General features: G+C 41.8%; 1 protein-coding gene across 1 annotated transcript in view; it reads left to right on the top strand.

The window, feature by feature from the left end:
* LOC132009665 (putative adhesion G protein-coupled receptor E4P) overlaps positions 1-27,789 on the top strand; it is a 52,640-nt gene that overhangs the window by 9,938 nt on the left and 14,913 nt on the right. Inside the window, exons 3-11 of the mRNA XM_059387692.1 lie at positions 1,209-1,259; positions 2,954-3,073; positions 8,390-8,539; positions 11,000-11,040; positions 11,695-11,830; positions 12,344-12,451; positions 15,711-15,895; positions 16,493-16,660; positions 18,210-18,404. Coding sequence (XP_059243675.1) covers positions 1,209-1,259; positions 2,954-3,073; positions 8,390-8,539; positions 11,000-11,040; positions 11,695-11,830; positions 12,344-12,451; positions 15,711-15,895; positions 16,493-16,660; positions 18,210-18,404 — 1,154 coding nt within the window. The remainder of the gene's footprint in view (positions 1-1,208; positions 1,260-2,953; positions 3,074-8,389; positions 8,540-10,999; positions 11,041-11,694; positions 11,831-12,343; positions 12,452-15,710; positions 15,896-16,492; positions 16,661-18,209; positions 18,405-27,789) is intronic.

Here is a 27,789-nt window from a genome sequence, read left to right on the forward strand (position 1 = left end):
CCTCTTGGCTCTATCGGGTTAACCGTAGTGAACCTAATTCCCCCTGTTTTTCTTTGCCTTTAAAAAAAAAATGTGGCTACCAGAAATTTTAAAAGGACCCATGTGGCTTGTACTTTGTCGCCTTCGGACAGGGTGGGGTAGAGGTCTGGACAGGCCCAGAAAGACCACGGCATAGGAAGGAGGCTGGCACTTGACCTTTTGGTACTAGATTTGGAGAAAAGGAGCTTTCTGAGCCACTGGTTTTTCAGAAATTGGGACACACAGCTTGTGATACTGTGATTTATAATAAGAAATACATATTTAGGCTTTGTCCCCACCCCCAACCCGCACACAGCTCTTAGAACCCTTGGATTTCCCGTTTCCCAAGGAGAGAGTGATAAAGGTGTCTTCTGTTATGGTAATGAGGCGATTTGGGAAACTCACCGCTGGTCAGGGGATAGGGGCGGGGCTGGGAGAGGAGCCAATCCTGTATTTGAAGGCTGGACCTTTCAGGAGGAGCAGGAGAGCGAATCCGGGCTCAGGGCCAAAGATCTAATCAACCCTGGGGGTGCGAGGTAGCCTCCTGAGGCCGGGGAAGGCTGGTCTACTGGGGTTGGTGAAGCTGGAGGCCTGGGGAGAGTGGCCACCTCTAGAGGAAGGGCATGGAGGTTCTGCGCCCTCCCCAGCGCCTGGCCCCGCCCCTCACCCGCCTCAGGTGTTCCCACATGATACCTTTTCCTAATAAACCAGCAATCTGGTAACCGAACTGTTTCCCTGGAGTCCTGAGTTGCTCTAGCAAAGTAATGCAACTCAAGGAGGTGGTGATAACCTAGGCTTTCCATGGCTTCTAAAGTTGGAAGTAGGCTCGTGGGAGGGAGCCCGTAACCTGTGCGATCTGATACTGTCTCCAGGTAGATGGTGTTGGAATGGAGTTAAATTGTAGGACACCCAGCTGGTGTCAGAGCACTGATTGTTGGTGTGAAGAACACCTCTCCCGGAGTCCCCCTCCCTCCACCCCAGCTTGAAATTGGGTGCAGACCCTCTTACAGCTGCAGCCAGATGGCCCCGGCATGCTTCAGCAGTAGATGCCCCCTGGGACTCGGGTGTTTGTAGCCTGCTTGGAAGGACCTGTGGTGAAGTTAGCTCACGTGTGCCCCGGCAGTGGGAGACGAAACCCCTAACCCCATGGGCTTCGGCCAAGCTGAACTGTCCTCTTCTCGCTGTGCCAGGTCTCAGCATCCTGCTGGCTTTGTCAGGATCAGATACCAAGAATTCTGGAGGTGAGTTTACTTACAACCAAATGCCAGGGAAAGGAAATTAGGATCTGGCAACCTGCTGGGGAGGAGGGGTGGGGAAGAGGCCCTTTCCAAGGGAGACTACATGAATCTCTTCCGCCTTCTTCTACCTTTTTCTTGCAGCTCCCAAGCACTGCTTGCCCTTCTCCATCATCACCGCCATTTATGTAGCCTTTGCACCAGGCTCCATGCCAAGCAAATTCTGCACGTATCCCATTTAGTCCTGGCATTCCAGCAGAGAAGGTCTGGACAGTGTTCTCACTTGACCAGCAGTGCTCTAGGGAGGTAGCTGGCTCAAGGTTGCACAGCTGGTGGATGGTGGATTCTGTCCTTTCTTTCCCAGAGCCTGTGTTAAGTCATGGCAGGAGATACTTTTATTTTTACCCCACGTCTTGGGTTGGGTGTCCCCCAGAAGCACACCCTGAGAAAAGGACCTGAGAGCAACTCATTTATTTGGGAAGTGATCCTGGGAAGTTCCAGATGAGAGTAGGAAATACCTGGGAAGGTGAGGAGCCCTAAGGGTCCATTGTCAAGCAGTTGAGGGGGGGAGGGGACATAGTAAAGAGCATGCCCTCCAGCACCCCGGCAAGAGTCCCCACCTTGAGCAAGGAAGCTGTTATCTTCTTATTTATCTTTTTAAACTTCTGGTAATATATACATAACCTAAAATTCATCATTGTAATCATTTCTCCGTGCACAGCCTCAAACATGTTCACACTGCGGTATAACCATCCCCACCATCCGGAACATGTTTCAAACTCTTGCCAGACTGATATTATTCCCCCCAAGAAGCAGCCGTCCCCCATTTCCCCTCCCACCAGTACGTTCCTCTTTAGGAATCTGACTCCTCTAGCAGCTTCCTGTAAGTGGCATCAAACAGTAGTTCTCCTTTTGCGACTGCTTTATTTGTATACCTTAATGTCTTCAGAGTTCACCCGTGTGGTGGCAGGTGTTGGAGTTTCCTTCTTTCTTAAAGCTGACTAATACTCCCGTGTATGGATGGACCACATTGTGTTTATTCATCTGCCAATGGACACTGGGGGTGTTCCTACCTTTGGGCTACTGTGAATAATGCTGCCATGAAGATGGGTGTGCAAATATCTCTTCAAAACCCTTCTTTCAGTTCTTCGGGCTATATACCCAAAAGTGGTATATGGTATTTCTAATAAAAAAAGAAAATTGTTAAGACGTGCCAGGCTGCTTTCCACAATATGTGCACCATTTTACATGCCTACCAGCCACGCACAGGGTTACAGTTCCTCCACGTCTTGCCAATACTTGTTTTCTTTTTTTTTCCTGATAATAAAAAATCCCCACCTAATCCGTCATTGATTGAGGGAACTGCTCCACTGCTAGCACACCATGTGGTGAGCACAGAGGACTCTGGTGGCCAGAGAAAGCCCTCAGGGAAAGACACACAGGTGCTGACAGTTGGAAGTTCTACCGTTGAGCAGAAGTGGTGTCGGTGGCAGAGGCTGGATGTGGGTGGGGCAGGCACACAAGCATGTGTCTGGCAGTGGGAGGGGTGCATGGTAGAGGCCAACAGAGCCTCTACCTAAAAGAGCTCTCTTCCTAAAAGAGCACTTTTCTGACTACAGCATCTGGGACATCGTATGTACTCAAGGAATGTTTCTTGAATGAATGAGTAAATTAATGAAAGAATCCTGTGTTCCCTGCAGCTTTCTGTCCCATGTGCCCTGAAAATGCCAGCTGTTTCAACAGCACCCACTGTGCTTGTAATGATGGATTTCAGTCTCTGTCTGGGAGGAGCCACATCAAGCCCCACGAGAAATGTGAAGGTAGAGACTCCTGAGATCTGGAATGGGGTCGGGGGCATGTGTGGGGTACTAGTGAGGCAAAGATGCAATTGTACTACGAGACAGAACATATCAGAGTTGTCTCAGTGCCCTTAGAGAAGTCCCTATTCCTTGTGTCCCCCTCGCTCTCCCTGAAGCTTGTTTGATGTCTTTAGAGGAAGGTAGAGCTCCCAGGACCCTTGAAGTTTCAAGCATTAATTTTGTTGGTCTATCTGAGAATCCCACAAGAGTGCGGACCATGTCTGTTTTGTTCATTACTGTAAGCCAAAGACAGAGAATATGTCACATAACAGAGGCCCAATAAAAAAGTGTTGTCCAAGAGAAGAAATGAGTAAGTTACTATCTTGACAGACATCTTCCGTGATCTGACCCCAACTTAGATCTTGACACAGTATCTTCTATGATTTGGCCTCAACTACTCGTCCAAGAGAACAAACGAATAACTTACTATCTTCACACTCAGTATCTTCCATGATCTGACGCCGACTCTATTGCAGTTTCCCTTAGCACTACTCCCCTCTACTCCAGCCAAAATCCTTTCTCATTTCCACAAATTCTAAAGGTCCATTTGACTGCCAAGGAGAAAAACCACTCCAGAATATTTGATTGGTGGAATTGTGTAAAATCAGAAGGCAAAGCAGACCATGGTAAATGACTTAGGATTTATTTTCTTTGATCATGGCAAAATATAGATAACATAAAATTTATCAGTTTAACCATTTTTGTGTGCAGCCCAGTGGCATCAAGCACACTCACACTGCTGTGTAGTCATCCCCAACATCTGTCTCCAGAACTTTCCCCAAACTGAGACTTCTGTCCCCATGAAGCACTGACTGCCTGTCCCCTACCCCACTTCTGGCTCCCACCATCTACTCTGTCTGTGGACGTGACTCCTCTAGGGACCTCCTATAAGTGGAATCATACAACATTGGATGTATCTATTTTTGAAACTTTTTAAAAGAGTTTAGGAAATTCTCTATTACCCCTTCACCAAATGCCCTAAAGATTCATCAACAACATGGCCACACTACAATGATGAAAGCTAGGGAACTGATATTTATATAAGGATGTTAAACAAAAACAGACTTTTTTCCCAGTTTCATTTGTTTTTTTCTCCAATGCTCCCCCCTTTTTTTTCTGCTTCAAGAATTATTTCAGGGTCCCATTTAGTTGCCATGCTCCTGAGTCAGCAATCTGTCTTTTCTGGTCTTCTGTGAGACACCAGACATGCCCTTTTGCACTTTGCTTTTTTCACTTAACAGTACATCCCAGAAATTATTCCAAATCACCCAGAAATCTTCCCTCACTCTTTCATGTAGCTGTGTGGGTGAAGCATAGTTTATTCAACCTTCTTCTGCATGGGGACAATTTACTTGAATCCTTGGGCTTTTTCCAGTTTTGTGGGAGATGTGTCTTTAGAGTAGAGTCCTAGTGCTGTGAATCGTTTTAAGACTGATGATTCATGAACCTGTACTCCTGACGCAAATAATACATTATATTTAATTTAAAAAAAAACAAGCTGAAGTAGAGTCCTGAGGGTGAGGTGCCTTAGTTAAAAGGTAAATCCATATGTAGCTTGATTAGCTATCCCAAATTTAATTCTAGAAAATTTGTACCAATTGGCATTCTCACCAGCAATGCATAAAAGCACCTGTCTCCCCACAGCTTTCCTGGCAAAACATGTTGTCAGAACGCCAGTCTACTTGGTGGGAAATGGTATGTCAGTAGATTTTTTGTGATTTACTCTAAATGATGAACAATTTTTCTTATTAACATATGATGTATTATTTGCTCCAGGGGTAAAGTTCTGTGAATCATCAGGCTTTCACATTTCACAGCACTCACCATAGCACATACCCTCCCCAATGTCCATTAGCAAGCCACCTTATCCCTACCCCCCACCCCTCAACAACCCTTAGGTTGTTTCATGAGATTAAGAGTCTGTTGGAGTGCCTGTGTGGCTCAGTGGGTTAAGCCTCTGCCTCTGCTCAGATCATGATCTCAGGATCCTGGGATCGAGCCCTGCATCGGGCTCTCTGCTCAGCGGGGAGCCTGCTTCCCCCTCCCTCCCCCCTTCCCGCACATGCCTCTCTGCCTACTTGTGATCTCTCTCTCTCTCTCTCTGTCAAATAAACAAATAAAATCTTTTAAAAAAGGAGTCTTTTATGGTTTGTCTCCTTCCCAATCCCATCTTGTTTTGTTTTTTCCCTCCCTACCCACCAGGACTCCCCATCCTGCCTCTCAAATTCCTCATATCAGAGAAAGCATATGATAATTGTCTTTTACTGATTGATTTATTTTGCTTAGCATAATACCCTCGAGTTCCACCCACATCATTGCAAATGGCAAGATTTTGTTTCTTTTGATGGCGCATAGTATTCCATTGTGTGTGTGTGTGTGTGTGTGTGTGTGTGTTTGTGTATAATATCTTCTTTATCCATTCATCTATTGATGGACATCTAGGCTCTTTCCATAGTTTGGCTATTGTGGACATTGCTATATAAACATGCGGGTGCACGTGCCCCTTTGGTGATCCAAAAGGGGTCTTTGGTGTATCTTTAGGGTGAATACCCAGTAGTGCAAGTACTAGGTCATAGTGTAGCTCTATTTTTGACTTTTTGAGGAACCTCCATACTGTTTTCCAGAGTGGCTGCACCAGCTTGCATTCCCACCAACGGTGTATAAGGGTTCCCTTTCTCTGCATCGTCACCAACATCTGTCATTTCTTGACTTGTTAATTTTAGCCATTCTGATTGGTATGAGGTGGTATCTCATTGTGGTTTTGGTTTGTATTTCCCTGATGGTGAGTGATATGGAGCATTTTTTCATGTGTCTGTTGGCCATTTGGATGTCTTCTTTGCCAAAATGTCTGTTTATGTCTTCTGCCCATTTCTTTTTTTGGATTATTTGTTCTTTGGGTGTTGAGTTTGATAAGTTCTTTATAGATTTTGGATACTAGCCCTTTATCTGATATGTCATTTGCAAATATCTTCTCCCATTCTGTCCATTGTCTTTTGGTTTTGTTGACTATTTCCTTTGCTGTGCAAGCTTTTGATCTTGATGAAGTCCCAGTAATTCATTTTTTCCCCTTGCTTCCCTTGCCTTTGGCGATGTTTCTAGGAGGAAGTGGCTGTGGCTGAAGTCAAAGAGGTTGCCTCCTGTGTTCTTTGATGGATTCCTATATCACATTGAAGTCTTTCGTCCATTTTGAGTCTATTTTTGTGTGTGGTATAAGGATATAGTCCAGTTCCATTCTTCTGCATGTGGCTGTCTAATTTTCCCAACACCATTTGTTGAAGAGACTGTCTTTTTTCCATTGGGCAGTCTTTCCTGCTTTGTTGAAGATTAGTTGTCCATGGAGTTGAGGGTCTATTTCTGGGCTCTTTATTCTGTTCCATTGATCTATGTGTCTGTTTTTATTCCAGTACCATACCGTCTTGGTGATGACAGATTTGTAATAGAGCTTGAAGTCTGGGATTGTGATGCCAGCTTTGGCATCTTTTTCAACATTGCTCTGGCTATTTGGGGTCTTTTCTCATTCCATATAAATTTTAGGATTATTTGTTCCATTTCTTTGAGAAAAATCAATGGTATTTTGATAAGGGTTGCATTACATGTATAGATCACTCTAGGTAGCCTAGACATTTTCACAATATTTGTTCTTCAAATCTTCCAATCCAAGAGCATGGAATGTTTTTCCATTTCTTTGTTTCTTCCTCAATTTCTTTCATGAATACTTTTCTGAGTACAGATTCTTTGCCTCTTTGGTTAAGTTTATTCCTAGGTATCTTATGGTTTTGGGTGCAATTGTAAATGGGATCAACTCCTTAATTTCTCTTTCTTCTGTCTTGCTGTTGGTGTACAGAAATGCAGCTGATTTCTGTGCATTGATTTTATATCCTGACATTTTACTGAATTCCTGTATGAGTTCTAGCAGTTTTGGAGTGGAATCTTTTGGGTTTTCCACATAAAGCATCATATCATCTGCAAAGGGTGATAGTTTGACTTCTTGTTTGCTGATTCAGATATTTTTTTTTTTCTTTTTGTTGCTGAGACTAGGACTTCTAATACTATGTTGAATAGCAGTGGTGATAGTCGACATCACTGCTGTGTTCCTGATCTTAGGGGAAAAGTTCTCAGTTTAAATAACTAAGAGGCATTAGGTGTTCAAGATACACAATATAAGCAAAATACACACAAGCACTTAATATGTAAGAGGTTTTAATTTGGTCACTCATTGGTGATTACCATTCTGGCACATATAACCCTCTACCCGAAACATACCCAGAGCTTGATATAACCCACAGACTAACAGGCAAATTGCAACTATTGGTTCAATGCACTTACTTGTCCTGAGTCCTCCCAACAGAGAGAATATGTGTGAGTCATTGGCTCAGGGCAACTTCTGTCTGTGGGTCCCTTTGCTTGAACCTCAACTCTGGTCCACCAGATAGATGTGGCAGATAGATGCAGAACACATGAATATTGCATGTGCCTTTGTTCCAAAGTCCCACTGACTTGGACAGTGGGATCCTCTTGCCTCTCTTGCTTTACCTCTTTCCTTGCTACTTGCTGTGTGTGTTTTTTTTAAATTTGCTGTGTGTTTTAAATTGATTAAACAAATCTTGTGATCCAAGTATTGAAAGAACCACTTGTCCTGGGGCGCCTGGGTGGCTCAGTGGGTTAAGCCGCTGCCTTCGGCTCGGGTCATCATCTCAGGGTCCTGGGATCGAGTCCCGCATCGGGCTCTCTGCTTGGCAGGGAGCCTGCTTCCCTCTCTCTCTCTCTGCCTGCCTCTCCATCTACTTGTGATTTCTCTCTGTCAAATAAATAAATAAAATCTTAAAAAAAAAACAAAAAGAACCACTTGTCCTTCACTCAGTGGTTTGACATATCACCATCATCATACTCTAAAGCTCCATATGTACTTGGGTCTGTTTCTGGACTTTGAGTCTATTTCCCTGGACTCTTTGTCAATTCATGTGCCAGCATTCATTTTATTGAGGCTTTAAAGTGTGTTTCAGTGTCTCATTAGACAGGTCCCCACTGCAGAGTTTTTCTGGCTATACTTACATGATTGTATCCACTGTCTTACTCCTTAAAGTCTAGCTAGATGTTTTTCAATAGGATTGTATTGTATTTATACATCAACTGGAGGAGAACTATCACCTTTATGATATGGAGTCATCTTCTCCAAGAATGCTTATGAATGAGGGTGGGTACTGGAGACTCCACGTGCAAGGGAAGATAGTATAGTTTGATGAGAATGAAAAATGATGTTTTTCTCTTGATTTGCAGATATTGATGAGTGTACAGCTGGGCTGGCAAAGTGCAAGAAGGAATCATACTGCCGAAATGAAATTGGAAGTTACTACTGTAGCTGTTTCTCATATCATATCTTTAACTGGTTGGCTAGATTCTTCAAGTCAGATCAAGAAGCGTGTTATGGTAAGGATTTCCAAGTACTTTCCACCATGAAAAAGGAGTGGGGGAGGGTAGACATTGAGAACTCCATTGATTTCAGGCCAGAGTAAGAGAACAGAGATTTGTCCTGGCCCTTGTTCTGTACCCTACTCTGGTCCCTGGTAATCATTTCCCAGAAGGCACCACCCAAGCCTCCAGCACCAATCAACGACCTTATGCAGCTGCCTTGCAAGAGTATGTCTCCTGTCTGGGTCTCTTTCTTGAGCTTCCAAAATGACATCTCAGATTTTCTGCTCGACTTCCCTACTTGTTTCTTCCTCTCTCACTTTAAATTCAATTTCTACATCTATTTATCTGTCTATATACTAAACCCTATGAGTTCACACTGATACCTCAGATTCCCATCCAACATCAGGGCTCCTTCTAGCCTTCCCTCTGTCCTTGTTTGTCACTGCTTCTGCCATGCTGAAAACATGGCTCCCAATGACCACAGCATGTTTACCTATTTGCTCATTCCTAGTATAATTCCATGTTTTGAGTTCAATAGATTGGACTTAATTTCTGCCTCTAACACTTATCAACTAACTTTTGGGTAATAACTTTTATATGCCTCACCTGTAATTGGGAATAATAACAGCATCAACTGTATGAGTTATGTATTACTACATAACAGTTACCCCAATGGTAGTGGCTTAAAACAACGATATTGTCTCACAGTCTCTGTAGGCCAGGAATCTAGGTATAACTTCCCTGTGTCCTCTGTTCCAGGATTTCTCACAGCTAAAGTCAAAATATTGGGTAGGGATGCATTCTCATCTGAAGGCTCATCTAGGGACAGATCTCCTTCCAAGTTCACTCACGTGGTTGATGGCAGGATTTAGTTCTTTCAAAGCCACTGGACTGAAGGCCTCAATTTCTTCCTGGTAGTTGGAGAGAGACCACCCTCAGTTCGTAGATATCAGCCTCTCCAGCTTGCTTTGTTGTAGCAAGCACATGAGAATAGCCAGAAAAAGAGTGTGAAAAAAGTAGAAGTTGTAGTCTTTTATAACCCAGTCTCAACAGTGATGTCCTAACACTTTTGCTGTGTTCTGTTCATTAGCAGTGAGTCAGTGGGTCTAGTCGGGGGGAGGGGGGATTCCAAGGAACAGTAATTGTTGAGTCACTTCAGAAACCTACTTACGTTACGTTCTGGGTGGAATAGAATCTCCCCAAATTCACATCCATCTGGAAACTGGGAATATGATCTTATTTGGAAAGAAAGTCTTTGCAGATCTAATAAAATCAATCCAACATGACTGGGGTCCTTATAAGAAGGAGGAAGTGGGTTGTGGGGACACACACACATACCGAGGGACATGCAAGGGCAGACACAGAGGCTGGGGTTCTGGTACCACCAGCCAAGGGACACCAAAGATTGCTTGCAACCACCAGAAGCTAGGAGATGCAAAGAAGGATCTTCCTTAGAGGCTTCCCAAGGGAGTATGGCCCTGCCAATAATCTTGATTTTGGACTTTTAGCCTCCAGAACCATGAGGAAATAAATTTCTATTGTTTTAAATTCCCCTCGTTTGTGGAACTTTTTAAAAGCAGACTTGGGAAACTAATACACCTCACCTACCCATTTTGACTTTTTAAAAAGATTTTTATTTATTTATTTGACAGAGAGAGAGAAAGAGATCACAAGTAGGCAGAGAGAGGGGGGGAAGCAGTCTCCTTGCTGAACAGAGAGCCCAATGCAGGGCTTTATCCCAGGACCCTGAGATCATGACCTGAGCCGAAGGCAGAGTCTTAAACCACTGAGCCACCCAGGCACTTCCATTTTGATTATTAAGGTGTGTAAAACATTCAGTGCAGTGCTAGCTACCTAGGAAGGCTCAGTAAATATTAGCTATCAAGCTACATAAGCCTGTTCTAGAACCTTCTGTGTTTCTTTGCATGAGATAGCGTGTATTAAGATACTTTATATGCCATGTGTGTAGACAACTACAGGTGTTATTACTGCTTCTGTATTATTAACCAAGTGAACACCCATTCCTTCAGGACGCCTCCTCTGTACCCTCCACATTCTAGGCTTCTCTGTGGGCTCCCAAGGTATCTTGTCATATATATTAAGAAGATGTTGGACCCTTGTAATCACTTAATCCTTTATTTGTCATTATTTAACTAGTGACTCTCCCACCAGACTGCAAACTCCACAAGAGACACCCTTTGTTTCTTAGTCAACTTTCTTCCATAAGGTTTAGTATTGTTCCTGGCTTTTAGTAGGTATGCCATAAATACTATTGACTTAGTCATTGAACTGGTGGCCCTGCCCTAATCACCTTTTAAATCTCTACTTTAGAAGACATTTGGGACTTCTTGGAGGGGACTTGGGCAATGATGGGAAGCATCAGGGAAAGACCCAACTCAAGAGTGATTGGAAAGGGATGTGGGCCAGGTGTGTTAACCTTCCACATACCACTCAATGGCTACTTTTTTTCCTCAGAGCGCTCCAGTGAGGAGACACCATTCTTAGAGAACAGTCAGGTGAGTGAAGTGAAGCTTGGGTCTGGGAGGCAGCTGGCCAGTCTTGCCATATTATTCTCCTGCTCAAATAACTACCATGGCTCCCTCTGCCTTTTAGGACACACTAGCTCCCATGCAGGAATGATTTGTCCTTTCTCCCAGGGGACATCTGGCAATGTCTGTGGATGTTTTTTGGTTGTCACAACTCAAGTGCTACTGGGCATCAAGTGGGTAGAGACCAAGGATGCTGCTAAATAGTTATGCCCGGAGACAGCCTCCTGCATTATCTGGTCTCAGATGTCAATAGGCATGAGAAACCATGGGGAAGGTTTTTAGTGCCTCAGCTATTGTTCAAAGACCGGCATCAGAAATACAGAGCTTCACTCCACCCCTGTCACCACTTCCCCTCCCCTGTCTTCTACTGTAAGGTGCTCTTCATGGGTTCCAGACACCTCATCCTTCAGGCCTTCATGTTCCCATATACACAATGGAGTGAATGACATGCCCTTCACAGGGCTGTGTGTGGTCAATGAGAAGATATCTATCAGGCTGAGAGTGTAGAGCCTATACCTTAATCAATGTTACTGCCTTCTGGACTCACCCAACTACAGAAGATATTCCTGCTTTCTCAAGTTTCAGGAAGAGCCTACCTAATTAGCTTTATTTCCTTGAAAGGAAATTCCAAAGCACAAAAGAAACCCGGAGAACATTGCAAAAATAGCTACCCAAATATTTCAAAAAATGGAAGAGATCATATGGACTGAGGATTTAGCTTCTCCAGGGAAGCATGAGAATACTACTCTTGGTATAGGTAAGAAACATAGAACATTTTCCTTACGACCAAAACATTTTAGGAGGCTGACATTTTGTTAGACCTTGTGTTTATGTTTCTATGACATGGAGAATTCATTCAAGGGGTTCTTTCCAAATGCAGACCTGCTCCCAGGTGACTTTTCCTGGAAAACTTTTAAATGTTTAGCCTCTCTTGCTTAAAAACTTAAGTCACCCCATCACCAGGTACTCCAGTATACATTTTTTAAAGTTTTTTGATCTTTAAATATTATATGTCCACCTGGTTGCAGCTCTGGGAAGCATGGCCATCCCCTATCTTCCCCTGGGTTGCTGTGGCCAGTGGATGCTGTTTAGACCATTTTGACCATCTCATCCCATCAGCCAGAGATGTGGAAGGGAATGCCATCTAGTCTACCTTGCATGCAGAAAAAGAAATCATCAGTAGGGGGCCTTTCAAAGAAGAGAGTTCTTCAACAAATTTCTTTTGCATGAGAAGCAAGCAAAGCAGAACTAACTTCCTTAATGTTTCCAGTCTATGAAATCAAGAGGTGCAATGAGACAAGTGAGAAGACTTTTCTAGAAGCTGGAAATAACACTATGGATATCGACTGTACTGATGCTTTCAAAGGAACTATAGAAGGTACTGTGTTTAAGATGAATTCTCCTGACCTCCAAATCCTAGGCACTATTGTCTCATTTCTAGGTGATTAGGCCAACTTACAAAGCCTTCAAGGCGGGGGGACTCTACATGGTGACCACTAACCAGGCAATTTGGGGAACACAGTTGTGGGTCTTTTGTGACAGGCTGAAGTTCAAACAGTGATCCCTTGGCATGCTTCCTTAAAAGGAGGAACAGGCTGTTGCATGCTCTGTTTCCATATGATGGTCTGAAAAGGAAGCACTTGAAAGCAACAGATCCTTGTTGCCTTAAACACTCTTTCCCTTGAGAAATGTTTCATGATCACCCTATTTAAAATAGTCCCTAGCTTTCCTCTGTCCTGTGAGTTGGCAATCTTTTTCTGTGAAAGGACCAGATAGTATTTTTTTTCTCAAGTTCTTATTTAAATTCCAGTTAGTTAACATACAGTGTAATACTGGTTTCAGGTATAGATTTAGTGATTCATCACTTACATACAACACCAAGTGCTTATTACAAGTGCCCTCCTTAATACCCATCACTCATTTAACCCATCCCTCTACCCACTGCCCCTCCAGGAACCCTCAGTTTGTTCTCTACAGTTAAGAGTCTGTTTTATGGTTTGCCCCTCTTTTTTCTTTTTTCCCCCATGGTCATCTGTTTTGTTTCTTGAATTCCACATGTGAGTGAAATCATATGATTTTGCATAATATACTCTAGCTTCACTATGTCATTGCAAAATGCAAGATTTTATTCTTTTTTATGGCTAAGTAATATTCCATCATATGGATATAGATATAGATATATCTCCCACGGCTTCCATCTTTATCCACTCAACAGTTGATGGACACTGGGCTCTTCCCATAGTTTGGCTAATGTTGATAATGCTGCTATAAACTTCGGGGTGCATGTAGCCCTTGAAATCCATATTTTTATATCTTTTGGGTAAATACATAGTAGTACAATTACTGGGTCATAGGGTAGCTCTATTTTTAACTTTTTGAGGAATCTCCATACTGTTTTCCACAGTGGCTGCATGAGTTTTCATTCCCACCAACAGTATAAGGGGGTTCCTTTTTCTCCACATCCTTGTGAACATCTGTTGTTTCCTGTGTTGTTAATTTTAGCCATTCTGACAGGTGTCAGGTAGTATCTCATCATGGTTTTGATCTGTATTTCCCTGATGCTGAGTGATGTTGAACATCTTTTATGTGTCTGTTAGTCATCTGTGTATCTTCTTTGGAAAAAAGGTCTATTCATGTCTTCTGCCCATTTTTCAACTAGATTATTTGTTTTCTGGATAAGTTTCTTTCATAAGTTCTTTATAAAACTAATCCTTTATCAAATATGTCATTTGAAAATACCTTCTCCCATTCCAAAGGTTGCCTTTTAGTTTTGTTGATTGTTTTCTTCACTGTGCAGAAGCTTTTAATTTTGATGGGGTCCCAATAGTTCATTTTTGCTTTTGTTTTCCTTGCTTGCTTGGGCCAGATGATCGTTGTTGTGACTACTCAACTCTGACATTCCAGTGGGAAACAGCCATAGATGATATGTAAATGAAAGGGCATAGCTGTGTGCCTTATGTACAAAAACAGGTGGTAGGCTGGATTTGATTCTCAGGCCATAGCTTGCCATCCCTGCCTTATTCCACTATCTCATTTAAATTTCTGCACAGCACGTACACTATGCAATTTTTCTTAAGGTGTTTGTGGTCTATCTCTCCCACTATAATATCAGCTCTCTGATGGCAAGAACTCGGCCTATTTTCTTCACTGTTGTTTTGCAATGTCTGGAACACCGTCAGGCACATGCTAGATGCTCAATAAATATTTCTTGAAAGAGTGAATAAATATTGGGGCACCTGGGTGGCTCAGTGGTTTAAAACCTCTGCCTTCACTCAGGTCAGGATCCCAGGGTCCTGGGATCAAGCCGGGCATCGGACTTTCTGTTCAGCGGGGAGCCTTCTTCCCTCCTCTCTCTCTGCCTGCCTCTCTTCCTACTTGTGATCTCTGTCTGTCAAATAAATAAATAAAAATCTTTAAAAAAAAGAGTGAATAAATACAATAATGAAAGAGTGCATGAAAAATATTTCAAAGAGAAAGACCTGGTTCTTTGGAGAGAGTGAAATACCTGCTCTATTTTCTCCAGAAAAGTCCCAGCTACGGAGTAATCTTCACTCCTGATGGTGAGCTGTCAGATGGACAAGGGGGAGGGAAAAGAGCTACAAATGAGTTGGTGTTTAAAATGGAGTAAATAATAATAGAGGTGGAAAGTAGCTTTGACTAAAACTGGGGGTGGTGGTTCACAAGCAATTGTAGTTTAAGAAATATTACATTGTGCGACAGAGCATCATTTGCGAATTTACCTTCTGTGAATTAAATTATTCTTGCATTAAAAAGGGGAGGGAAGGAGGATGGGAGAGGGAGAAAGAGAGAAAGATGGAGGGAAGGAGAATGAGAGAATGAATTAAAAGAATGTGTCATCCTGCATACCATCTGCCTTTGGCTCAGGTCATGATCCCAGGGTCTTGGGATCGAGTCCAGCACCCAGCTCTCTGCTCAACAGGAAACCTGCTTCTCCCTCTCCCTACTCCCTCTGCTTGTGTTCCCTCTCTCACTGTGTCTCTGTCTGTCAAATAAATAAATATAAATCTTTTAAAAAATAATAAATTAGATACCCTAGAGTGGGCTTGAAATAGAAGATGGGAATATGTGATCTCCTCACTCCCACCTAAGTTCTACCTGCTCTTTTGAGGATAAATATCTTGCCTCACGGCTCTGATTTTGATGTCTAAGGGCTTATATATATTTTTACAATACACTAATGGATATTTTGCACACATATCTCTTATAAGGTGTATTATAATATGTATTACATATACAAAATATCATACCCCAAACCATACACAAGGTATTGAAGGGACAACATAAAGGATTTCCAAGGGTGATTTTGACCATACCTAATGTTTACCTTATGACTCTTTTTTTTTTTTTTTTCTAAGATTTTATTTGTTGATTTGACAGACAGAGATCACAAGCAGACAGAGAGGCAGGCAGAGAGAGAGAGAGGGAAGCAGGCTCCCTGCTGAGCAGAGAGCCCGATGCGGGACTCGATCCCAGGACCCTGAGATCATGACCTGAGCCGAAGGCAGCGACTTAACCCACTGAGCCACCCAGGCGCCCCTACCTTATGACTCTTAACAAGACACTGAATTCCCATAATATGGATGCCCTCTAAAGTGATTTCTCTCCTGTTTTCTCAGATAGAAGTGCAGTTGCACTTGTCACTTATCAGTCTCTTCAGGATATGCCAAATGGGTCCTTTTTTAATGATGGAAGAGGGACACAGGAAGTGAAACTGAACTCTCATGTTGTGAGTGGCACCATTAGTACGAAGAAAAAAGTATATCTGTCTGAACCTGTGTTCCTGACCTTCCAACATGTTCAGGTGAGCAAAATCCAGAGCTGGTTCTCAGTACATTACCTTAAAGAGGTGTGTTACGGTCCTGCCAAGAAACTGAATCCAACTCTGCTCGTTCGGAGTTAACAGAACCAACAAGAAATGTTGAGGCACCCAAAGATTGGCGCAAGGGGAAGCTATTATCATGTTTTAAAGCCAAATAGGCAATGGAGGGATGAGCATTGTTGAGCCCAGTGAGAGCTGGAGAAATGCAGGAGGGTTGCCCTGCTGGAGACGGCGATATCCTGAAGCAGAAGAAGCATCTAGAAGAAATGCCTGACTTCCCCCTCCTCTCATCTAAGGAATTCTCACCTGCTCCTCTCATTGGTTGTCCCAATGACAAGGAGCTTGGGTAAAGCAGTTCATATGGGTCAATCCCTGGGACTCTGAGATGACCAGAGAAGGACAGGATAAAGGAAGAATAAAGCCCACAGCAGGCATGGTCATATAAAACTCTTCCCCACAAGTGTTCTAGATAATGGGATTTTCCCATTCCAGTTTCCAATGCAATACATCCATAACTAACCGGTAAAATTGAGATAGTAAAACCAGAAAAAGCCCTACTTTCAGGCTATTCTCTTTCAGCCTGGTGGTACAAGAACAAAACATTTCTGTGTCTACTGGAATGGATCAGAAGAGGGGGGCATCTGGTCAACAAAGGGCTGCCATCATGTGAGGAGCAACAGTTCACATACCGAATGCAAGTGCTTCCACCTCTCCAGCTTTGCTGTCCTCATGGCTCTTGTTTCCGAGGTACCAAGATTCATGGTCCCCTCCTGGTATCTGACTGTATCCCAGAAACTGTGAGATTGTCCTCTCCCTGTCTTAGAAAAGAATTCTGAGATAAGGAGGCAAGTGGGAGTAGTTTACTTGAGAGGTAATTCCAGGAAGCACAAATAAGGAGCTGGGAAATGAAACAAGAAAAAACAGAAGCCAAGGCAGATAGCATTATCACGCCGCTCATCACTTTGGGCATCTGGAACCTCATTCCCTCTAGAGTACTCTGGGAGTTAGTGTAGGAGATGCAGTTGAGTCATCCTAACTGAACTGCAAGAGAGATAGGCTATCTATACACAACCTCCTCTCAGGCATTGGTTGAAAGCTGCATCTGGGGTGGAGCCATTAATTCTGGCAGAATTCTGTCCATGGGCATGGGCAGAGTAAGCTCAAGCTAGCAGAGAAAGCCCTCAAACACTAGGAAGTTGGGTTTTCAGCCCCTATAGTGGCCGGGTCTGGGGGTCTAAGAGGATCAGAAATCAAGCATCCGTTACTCTGCAAGAGACAGTTACAATGGGTCAGACAGGAAAGAAGGCAACTGATTGTCACCAATGAAAAAGTATAGGTCCTTGAACTTCCCAGGTCCCAACCACATCTAGGATAAGCCAGATTTAAAGAAATTTACCTAACTTCTTATTCTACTTCTTTTAAGCTCTCAATTATTGAACATTCACTCTATGACAACCATTGTATTACACATTTAAATGCATGGCGTTTTCTTCATTCAACAAATTTGCATATGAATGCCTACTATATGCCAGATGTTGTTCTAGGCATTGAGGATACAGCAAAGAACAAAACAGTTAAAGAAATTCCAACCTTCATGGAAATGACTTTGGAGAGCTATGTTGTCCAATAGGATCACCAGCCACATATGGCTGTTGGGCACTTGAAATGTGGCTAGTGTGTCTTGAGAATGAACTTTTAAATTTTATTTAATTTTAATTTATTTAAATTAAGAAGCAGTATGAAATATATTTCCATCAACTACAAGTTCACTGGTAGGGCTTCATTTCACTTTTATCGTTGAAAATAAAAGCATCTGAATTCAGATGTGTTATAAGCCTAAAATACACCCTGGATATCAAAGGCTTAATTATGGAAAAAAGTATCAAATATCTCATTAATAATTATTTTACATTGATTGTAATTTGAACTGATTGCATTGTTGTTATATGACTCTATTCAATACATTGGACTGATAATATTTTAAATAAATACTATTAAATTAATTTGACCTGATTCTTTTCACATTTTTAAAGATATGGCTACTAGCAAATTTAAAATTCCACATATGACTCACATTTTCCTTTTGGGCAGCACCAGGCTAGTGGTTTTGGTTTTTCAATAGCTTTGTGTGGTGAATGTTATTAGTGTACCCATTTTGAAGATAAGAACATCAAATCTTGGAGAGGTTAAGTCAAGCTGTTTAAAGGACTGAACTGGGAAGCCCATCAGACTCCCCATCAGAAATATAACTGCAGAATTGGAAACTGTAATTGATTCTTAACTTGGTGGCTCACAGGTGGATCCTGTGCTGACTGTGATCACCTATGTGGGGCTGAGCTTCTCCCTGCTGTGCCTCCTCCTGGCAGCCCTCACCTTCCTCCTGTGCCGACCCATCCAGAGCACCAGCACTTCCCTCCACCTGCAGCTCTCCATCTGCCTCTTCCTGGCCCACCTGCTCTTCCTTACAGGGATTGATCAAACTGAGCCTAAGGTAGGTGATTTAACCAAATCACTTTGTTGTCATCATCAAATCTAGCCATCTTGTCTTGAGGAAGGATGGGGGAAGGCAAGAGTCAGCAGCAATGGTAACAACATGGATGGAACTAGAGGGAATTATGCTGACATAATGAGTCCATCAGAGAAAGATAAATACCATATGATTTCACTCATATGCAGAATTTAAGATATAAAACAGATGAGTAGGGGAAGGGAAAGAAAAATAAGATAAAAACAGAGAGGGAGACAAACCATAAGTGACTTTCTAATCTTTATTTTATTTTTTATTTTTTTAAGTCATCACATTTTTAGTATGTTCGGTTAGCTACCATATAGTACGTCATTAGTTTTTGATGTAGCATTCGATAATGTAGTTGTGTATAACACCCAGTGCCCATCACAACATGTGCCCTCCCCCCACTCTCTTCCCCTCTGAAACCCTCAAGTTTGTTTCCTGGAATCCATAGCTTTTCATGGTTTATCTCCCTCTCTGATTTGCCCCCTTCAGTTTTCCCTCCCTTCCCTTATGGTCTTCCATGCTATCCTTATGTTCCACATATGAGTGAAACTATATGATAATTGTCTTTCTCTGCTTGATTTATTTCACTTAACATAATCTCCAGTTTCATCCATGTTAGTATGAATGGTGGGTATTCATCCTTTCTGGTGGCTGAGTAATATTTCATTATATAGATGAGACTGACACGTTACGTACTGCACTAACGAGGCAGCTAATTTCATTGTATATATGGACTACATATTCTTTATCTATTCATCTGTTGAAGGGCAGTTTGGCTGTTGTCGACATTGCTGTTGTGGACATTGCTGCTATGAACATTGTGGTACAGATGGCCCTTCTTTTCACTACATCTGTATCTTTGGGGTAAATACCTAGTAGTGTAATTGCCAGGTTGTAGGGTAGCTCTATTTTTAACTTTTTGAGGAACCCCTACACTGTTTTCCAAAGTGGCTGCACCAACTTGCATTCCCACCAACAGTGTAAGAGGGTTCCCCTTTCTCCACATCCTCTCCAACACTTGTTGTTTCCTGCCTTGTTAAACTTTGCCATTCTAACTAGTGTAAGATGGTATCTCAATATTTTTTTAATTATTTTTATTAACATATAATGTATTATTCTTGATGTGGTTTTGACTTGAATTTCCTTGATGGCTAATGATGATGAACATTTTTTCATGTGTCTGCTGGCCATTTGTATGTCTTCATTGGGGAAGTGTCTGTTCATGTCTCTTGCCCATTTTTTATTATATTATTATTTTTTAAATTTAAGATTTTTTTTTTTAATTTTTTATTTTTGATAAACATATATTTTTATCCCCAGGGGTACAGGTCTGTGAATCAACAGGTTTACACACTTCACAGCACTCACCAAATCACATACCCTCCCCAATGTCTATAATCCCACCCCCTTCTCCCAAACCCCTCCCCCCTCCCCCCGGCAACCCTCAGTTTGTTTTGTGAGATTAAGAGTCACTTATGGTTTGTCTCCCTCCCAATCCCATCTTGTTTCATTTATTCTTCTTCTACACACTTAAGCCTCCATGTTGTATCACCACTTCCTCATATCAGGGAGATCATATGATAGTTGTCTTATTGACTTATTTCGCTAAGCATGATACGCTCTAGTTCCATCCACGTTGTTGCAAATGGCAAGATTTCATTTCTTTTGATGGCTGCATAGTATTCCATTGTGTATATATACCACATCTTCTTGATCCATTCATCTGTTGATGGACATCTAGGTTCTTTCCATAGTTTGGCTATTGTGGACATTGCTGCTATAAACATTCGGGTGCATGTGCCCCTTTGGATCACTACATTTGTATCTTTAGGGTAAATACCCAATAGTGCAATTGCTGGGTCACAGGGCAGTTCTATTTTCAACATTTTGAGGAACCTCCATGCTGTTTTCCAGAGTGGCTGCACCAGCTTGCATTCCCACCAACAGTGTAGGAGGGTTCCCCTTTCTCCGCATCCTCGCCAGCATCTGTCATTTCCTGACTTGTTGATTTTAGCCATTCTGACTGGTGTGAGGTGATATCTCATTGTGGTTTTGATTTGTATTTCCCTGATGCCGAGTGATATGGAGCACTTTTTCATGTGTCTGTTCGCCATCTGGATGTCTTCTTTGCAGAAATGTCTGTTCATGTCCTCTGCCCATTTCTTGATTGGATTATTTGTTCTTTGGGTGTTGAGTTTGCTAAGTTCTTTATAGATTCTGGACACTAGTCCTTTATCTGATATGTCGTTTGCAAATATCTTCTCCCATTCTGTCAGTTGTCTTTTGATTTTGTTAACTGTTTCCTTTGCTGTGCAAAAGCTTTTGATCTTGATGAAATCCCAGTAGTTCATTTTTTCCCTTGCTTCCCTTGCCTTTGGCGTTGTTCCTAGGAAGATGTTGCTGCGGCAGAGGTCGAAGAGGTTGCTGCCCGTGTTCTCCTCAAGGATTTTGATGGATTCCTTTCGTACATTGAGATCCTTCATCCATTTTGAGTCTATTTTTGTGTGTGGTGTAAGGGAATGGTCCAATTTCATTTTTCTGCATGTGGCTGTCCAATTTTCCCAGCACCATTTATTGAAAAGGCTGTCTTTTTTCCATTGGACATTCTTTCCTGCTTTGTCGAAGATTAGTTGACCATAGATTTGAGGGTCTATTTCTGGGCTCTCTATTCTGTTCCATTGATCTATGTGTCTGTTTTTGTGCCAGTACCATGCTGTCTTGATGATGACAGCTTTGTAATAGAGCCTGAAGTCCGGAATTGTGATGCCACCAACGTTGGCTTTCTTTTTCAATATCCCTTTGGCTATTCGAGGTCTTTTCTGGTTCCATATAAATTTTAGCATTATTTGTTCCATTTCTTTGAAAAAGATGGATGGTACTTTGATAGGAATTGCATTAAATGTGTAGATTGCTTTAGGTAGCATAGACATTTTCACAATATTTATTCTTCCAATCCAGGAGCATGGAACATTTTTCCATTTCTTTGTGTCTTCCTCAATTTCTTTCATGAGTACTTTATAGTTTTCTGAGTATAGATTCTGTGTCTCTTTGGTTAGGTTTATTCCTAGGTATCTTATGGTTTTGGATGCAATTGTAAATGGGATTGACTCCTTAATATCTCTTTCTTCTGTCTTGCTGTTGGTGTAGAGAAATGCAACTGATTTCTGTGCATTGATTTTATATCCTGACACTTTACTGAATTCCTGTATAAGTTCTAGCAGTTTTGGAGTGGAGTCTTTTGGGTTTTCCACATATAGTATCATATCATCTGCGAAGAGTGATAATTTGACTTCTTCTTTGCCGATTTGGATGCCTTTAATTTCCTTTTGTTGTCTGATTGCTGAGGTTAGGACCTCTAGTACGATGTTGAATAGCAGTGGTGATAATGGACATCCCTGCCGTGTTCCTGACCTTAGCGGAAAAGCTTTCAGTTTTTCTCCATTGAGAATGATATTTGCGGTGGGTTTTTCATAGATGGCTTTGATGATATTGAGGTATGTGCCCTCTATCCCTACACTTTGAAGAGTTTTGATCAGGAAGGGATGTTGTACTTTGTCAAATGCTTTTTCAGCATCTATTGAGAGTATCATATGGTTCTTGTTCTTTCTTTTATTGATGTGTTGTATCACATTGACTGATTTGCGGATGTTGAACCAACCTTGCAGCCCTGGAATAAATCCCACTTGGTCGTGGTGAATAATCCTTTTAATGTACTGTTGAATCCTATTGGCTAGTATTTTGTTGAGTATTTTCGCATCTGTGTTCATCAAGGATATCGGTCTATAGCTCTCTTTTTTGGTGGGATCCTTGTCTGGTTTTGGGATCAAGGTGATGCTGGCCTCATAAAATGAGTTTGGAAGTTTTCCTTCCATTTCTATTTTTTGGAACAGTTTCAGGAGAATAGGAATTAGTTCTTCTTTAAATGTTTGGTAGAATTCCCCCGGGAAGCCGTCTGGCCCTGGGCTTTTGTTTGTTTGGAGATTTTTAATGACTGTTTCAATCTCCTTACTGGTTATGGGTCTGTTCAGGCTTTCTATTTCTTCCTGGTTCAGTTGTGGTAGTTTATATGTTTCTAGGAATGCATCCATTTCTTCCAGATTGTCAAATTTATTGCCGTAGAGTTGCTCATAGTATGTTCTTATAATAGTTTGTATTTCTTTGGTGTTAGTTGTGATCTCTCCTCTTTCATTCATGATTTTATTTATTTGGGTCCTTTCTCTTTTCTTTTTGATAAGTCGGGCCAGGGGTTTATCAATTTTATTAATTCTTTCAAAGAACCAGCTCCTAGTTTCGTTGATTTGTTCTATTGTTTTTTTGGATTCTATTTCATTGATTTCTGCTCTGATCTTTATGATTTCTCTTCTCCTGCTGGGCTTAGGGTTTCTTTCTTGTTCTTTCTCCAGCTCCTTTAGGTGTAGGGTTAGGTTGTGTACCTGAGACCTTTCTTGTTTCTTGAGAAAGGCTTGTACCGCTATATATTTTCCTCTCAGGACTGCCTTTGTTGTGTCCCACAGATTTTGAACCGTTGTATTTTCATTATCATTTGTTTCCATGATTTTTTTCAATTCTTCTTTAATTTCCCGGTTGACCCATTCATTCTTTAGAAGGATGCTGTTTAGTCTCCATGTATTTGGGTTCTTTCCAAACTTCCTTTTGTGGTTGAGTTCTAGCTTTAGAGCATTGTGGTCTGAAAATATGCAGGGAATGATCCCAATCTTTTGATACCGGTTGAGTCCTGATTTAGGACCGAGGATGTGATCTATTCTGGAGAATGTTCCATGTGCACTAGAGAAGAATGTGTATTCTGTTGCTTTGGGGTGAAATATTCTGAATATATCTGTGATGTCCATCTGGTCCAGTGTGTCGTTTAAGGCCTTTATTTCCTTGCTGATCTTTTGCTTGGATGACCTGTCCATTTCAGTGAGGGGAGTGTTAAAGTCCCCTACTATTATTGTATTATTGTTGATGTGTTTCTTTGATTTTGTTATTAATTGGTTTATATAGTTGGCTGCTCCCACATTGGGGGCATAGATATTTAAAATTGTTAAATCTTCTTGTTGGACAGACCCTTTGAGTATGATATAGTGTCCTTCCTCATCTCTTATTATAGTCTTTGGCTTAAAATCTAATTGATCTGATATAAGGATTGCCACTCCTGCTTTCTTCTGATGTCCATTAGCATGGTAAATTCTTTTCCACCCCCTCACTTTAAATCTGGAGGTGTCTTCGGGCTTAAAATGTGTTTCTTGGAGGCAACATATAGATGGGTTTTGTTTTTTTATCCATTCTGATACCCTGTGTCTTTTGACAGGGGCATTTAGCCCATTCACATTCAGGGTAACTATTGAGAGATATGAATTTAGTGCCATTGTATTGCCTGTAAGGTGACTGTTACTGTATATGGTCTCTGTTCCTTTCTGATCTACCACTTGTAGGCTCTCTCTTTGCTTAGAGGACCCCTTTCAAGATTTCCTGTAGAGCTGGTTTGGTATTTGCAAATTCTTTCAGTTGTTGTTTGTCCTGGAAGCTTTTAATCTCTCCTTCTATTTTCAATGATAGCCTAGCTGGATATAGTATTCTTGGCTGCATGTTTTTCTCGTTTAGTGCTCTGAAAATATCATGCCAACTCTTTCTGGCCTGCCAGGTCTCTGTGGATAAGTCAGCTGCCAATCTAATATTTTTACCATTGTATGTTACAGACTTCTTTTCCCGGGCTGCTTTCAGGATTTTCTCTTTGTCATTGAGACTTGTAAATTTTACTATTAGGTGACGGGGTGTGGGCCTATTCTTATTGATTTTGAGGGGCATTCTCTGAACCTCCTGAATTTTGATGCTCGTTCCCTTTGCCATATTGGGGAAATTCTCCCCAATAATTCTCTCCAGGATACCTTCTGCTCCCCTCTCACTTTCTTCTTCTTCTGGAATCCCAATTATTCTAATGTTGTTTCGTCTTATGGTGTCACTTATCTCTCGAATTCTCCCCTCGTGGTCCAGTAGCTGTTTGTCCCTCTTTTGCTCAGCTTCTTTATTCTCTGTCATTTGGTCTTCTATATCACTAATTCTTTCTTCTGCCTCATTTATCCTAGCAGTGAGAGCCTCCATTTTTGATTGCACCTCATTAATAGCTTTTTTGATTTCACCTTGGTTAGATTTTAGTTCTTTTATTTCTCCAGAAAGGGCTTTCATATCTCTCGAGAGGGTTTCTCTAATATCTTCCATGCCTTTTTCGAGCCCGGCTAGAACCTTGAGAATTGTCATTCTGAACTCTAGATCTGACATATTACCGATGTCTGTATTGATTAGGTCCCTAGCCTTTGGTACTGCCTCTTGTTCTTTTTTTTGTGTTGAATTTTTACGTCTTGTCATTTTGTCCAGATAAGACTAAATGAAGGGGCAAGTAAAATACTAAAAGGGTGGCAACAACCCCAGGAAAATATGCTTTAACCAAATTAGAAGAGATCCAAAATCGTGAGTGGGGAGAAAGGGAAAAAAAAAAGCTACAAAAAGGAAGAAAGAAAAAAAAAAAAAAAAAAACAAAAAGAAAAGAAAAAAAAAAAAGAAAAGAAAAGAATTTTTTAAAAAAAGAATACACCTAAGAAAAATGTAAAAAAGAAAAAATATATATATTAGATAAACTAGTATAAAATCGTTAAAAAAGAAAAAGGTAACAGTTAAAAAAAAATTTTACCCGAAGGCGAGAAAAAAAAAAAAAATGAAAAAGAAAAAATTAAATTAACTGCAAGACTAAAAAAAATCACAGGAAAAAAGCCATGAGTTCTGTGCTTGGCTTTCTCCTCCTCTGGAATTCTGCTGCTCTCCTTGGTATTGAAACCGCACTCCTTGGTAGGTGAACTTGGTCTTGGCTGGATTTCTTGTTGATCTTCTGGGGGAGGGGCCTGTTGTAGTGATTCTCAAGTGTCTTTGCCCCAGGCGGAATTACACCGCCCTTACCCGGGGCCGGGGGTGAGTAATCCGCTCGGGTTTGCTTTCAGGAGCTTTTGTTCCCTGAGCGCTTTCTGTAGAGTTCCAGAGTACGGGAATACAAATGGCGGCCTCCTGGTCCGGCCCGGAGGAGCCGAGAGCCCAGGGCCGCACTCCTCAGTGTGCGCTCAGAGAACCGCGCCCAGTTACTCCCGTCTGCCTGACCTCCGGCCGCGCTCCGAGCTCACCGAGCCTGCGACCGGTTCAAGGTAACACGGAGCTGTGAGCTTACTGTCGGCTCTGTCTCTGTAGCCGGCTTTCCCGTTCCAATACCCGCAAGCTCTGCGACACTCAGACACCCCCGATCCTTCTGTGACCCTGCGGGACCTGAGGCCACGCTGACCCCGCGTGGGCTTTGCCCCGGTTTAGCCTCTGGAGCGATGTCCCTCAGCGGAACAGACTTTTAAAAGTCCTGATTTTGTGCACGGTTGCTCCGCCGCTTGCCGGGAGCCGGCCCCTCCCCCCGGGGTCTATCTTCCCGTCGCTTTGGATTCACTTCTCCGCCGGTCCTACCTTTCAGAAAGTGGTTGTTTTTCTGTTTCCAGAATTGCTGTTTTTCTTCTCTTCGATCTGCCGATGGATTTTCAGGTGTTTGCAATCTTTAGATAAGGTATCTAGCTGATCTCCGGCTAGCTGAAGCAGTCTCAGCTTGCTACTTCTCCGCCATCTTGACTCCTCGCTAAATTTAAGATTTTTTAATAACTATATTCTTTTTTTAAATTTCTTTTCAGCATAACAGTATTCATTGTTTTTGCACCACACCCAGTCCTCCATGCAATAAGTGCGCTCCTTAATACCCACCACCTGGCTCCCCTAACTTCCCACCCCCCACCCCTTCAAAACCCTCAGGTTGTTTTTCAGAGTCCATAGTCTCTCATGGTTCACCTCCCCTTCCAATTTCCCTCAACTCCCTTCTCCTCTCCATCTCCCCATGTCCTCCATGTTATTTGTTATGCTCCACAAATAAGTGAAACCATATGATAATTGACTCTCTCTGCTTGACTTATTTCACTTAGCATAATCTCTTCCAGTCCCGTCCATGTTGCTACAAAAGTTGGGTATTCATCCTTTCTGATGGAGGCATAATACTCCATAGTGTATATGGACCACATCTTCCTTATCCATTTGTCCATTGAAGGGCATCTTGGTTCTTCCCACAGTTTGGCAACCGTGGCCATTGCTCCTATAAACATTGTGGAACAGATGGCTCTTCTTTTCACGACATCTGTATCTTTGGGGTAAATACCCAGTAGTGCAATTGCAGGATCATAGGGAAGCTATATTTTTAATTTCTTGAGAAATCTCCACATTGTTCTCCAAAGTGGCTGCACCAACTTGCATTCCCACCAATAGTGTAATACTCATTCTTCTCAAGTGCACATGGAACCTTCTCCAGAATAGACCGCATACTGGGTCACAAATCAGGACTGAACCGATACCAAAAGACTGAGATGTTTCCCTACATATTCTCAGATCACAATGCTTTGAAACTGGAGCTCAATCACAAGGAAGAGTTTGGAAGGAACTCAAACACCTGGAAGCTAAGGACCACCTTGCTTAAGAATGCTTGGATCAACTAGGAGATCAAAGAAGAACTGAAACAATTCATGGAAACCAATGAGAATGAAGACACTTCAGTCCAAAACCTATGGGATACAGCAAAGGCGGTCCTAAGGGGTAAATACATAGCCATCCAAGCCTCCCTCAAAAAAGTTGAAAAATCCAGAATACACCAGCTGTCTCTACACCTTAAAGAACTGGAGAATCAACAACAAATCAAACCAACTCCACACATAAGAAGGGAAATAATCAAGATTAGAGCAGAGATCAATGAGGCAGAAACTAGAGATACAGTAGAACGTATCAATGAAACTAGAAGATGGTTTTTTGAAAAAATCAATAAGATCAATAGACCATTGGCCACACTAATCCAAAAGAAAAGAGAGAAAGCTCAAATTAATAAAATTATATATGAAAAGGGAGAGATCACAACTAACACCAAGGAAGTAGAAACAATCATCAGAAGTTATTATCAACAGTTATATGCCAATAAGTTAAGCAACCTAGATGAAATGGATGCATTCCTGGAAAACTATAAACTCCCAAAATTGAACCAGGAAGAAACTGACAACCTGAATAGACTAATATCTAGTAATGAGATTGAAGCAGTGACCAAAAACCTCCCAAAAAACAAGAGCCCAGGACCTGACAGATTCCCTGGGGAATTCTACCAAACCATAATCTCTTAATCTCTTAATCTCTACCAAACTTTCAAAGAAGAAATAACACCTATTCTCCTGAAGCTGTTTCAAAAAATTGAAGCAGAAGGAAAACTTCCAGACTCTTTTTATTATATTATTTTTTAAAATTTTGTCTTATT

Source organism: Mustela nigripes, chromosome 2 (assembly GCF_022355385.1).
Source record: "Mustela nigripes isolate SB6536 chromosome 2, MUSNIG.SB6536, whole genome shotgun sequence".
Lineage (NCBI taxonomy): Eukaryota > Metazoa > Chordata > Mammalia > Carnivora > Mustelidae > Mustela > Mustela nigripes.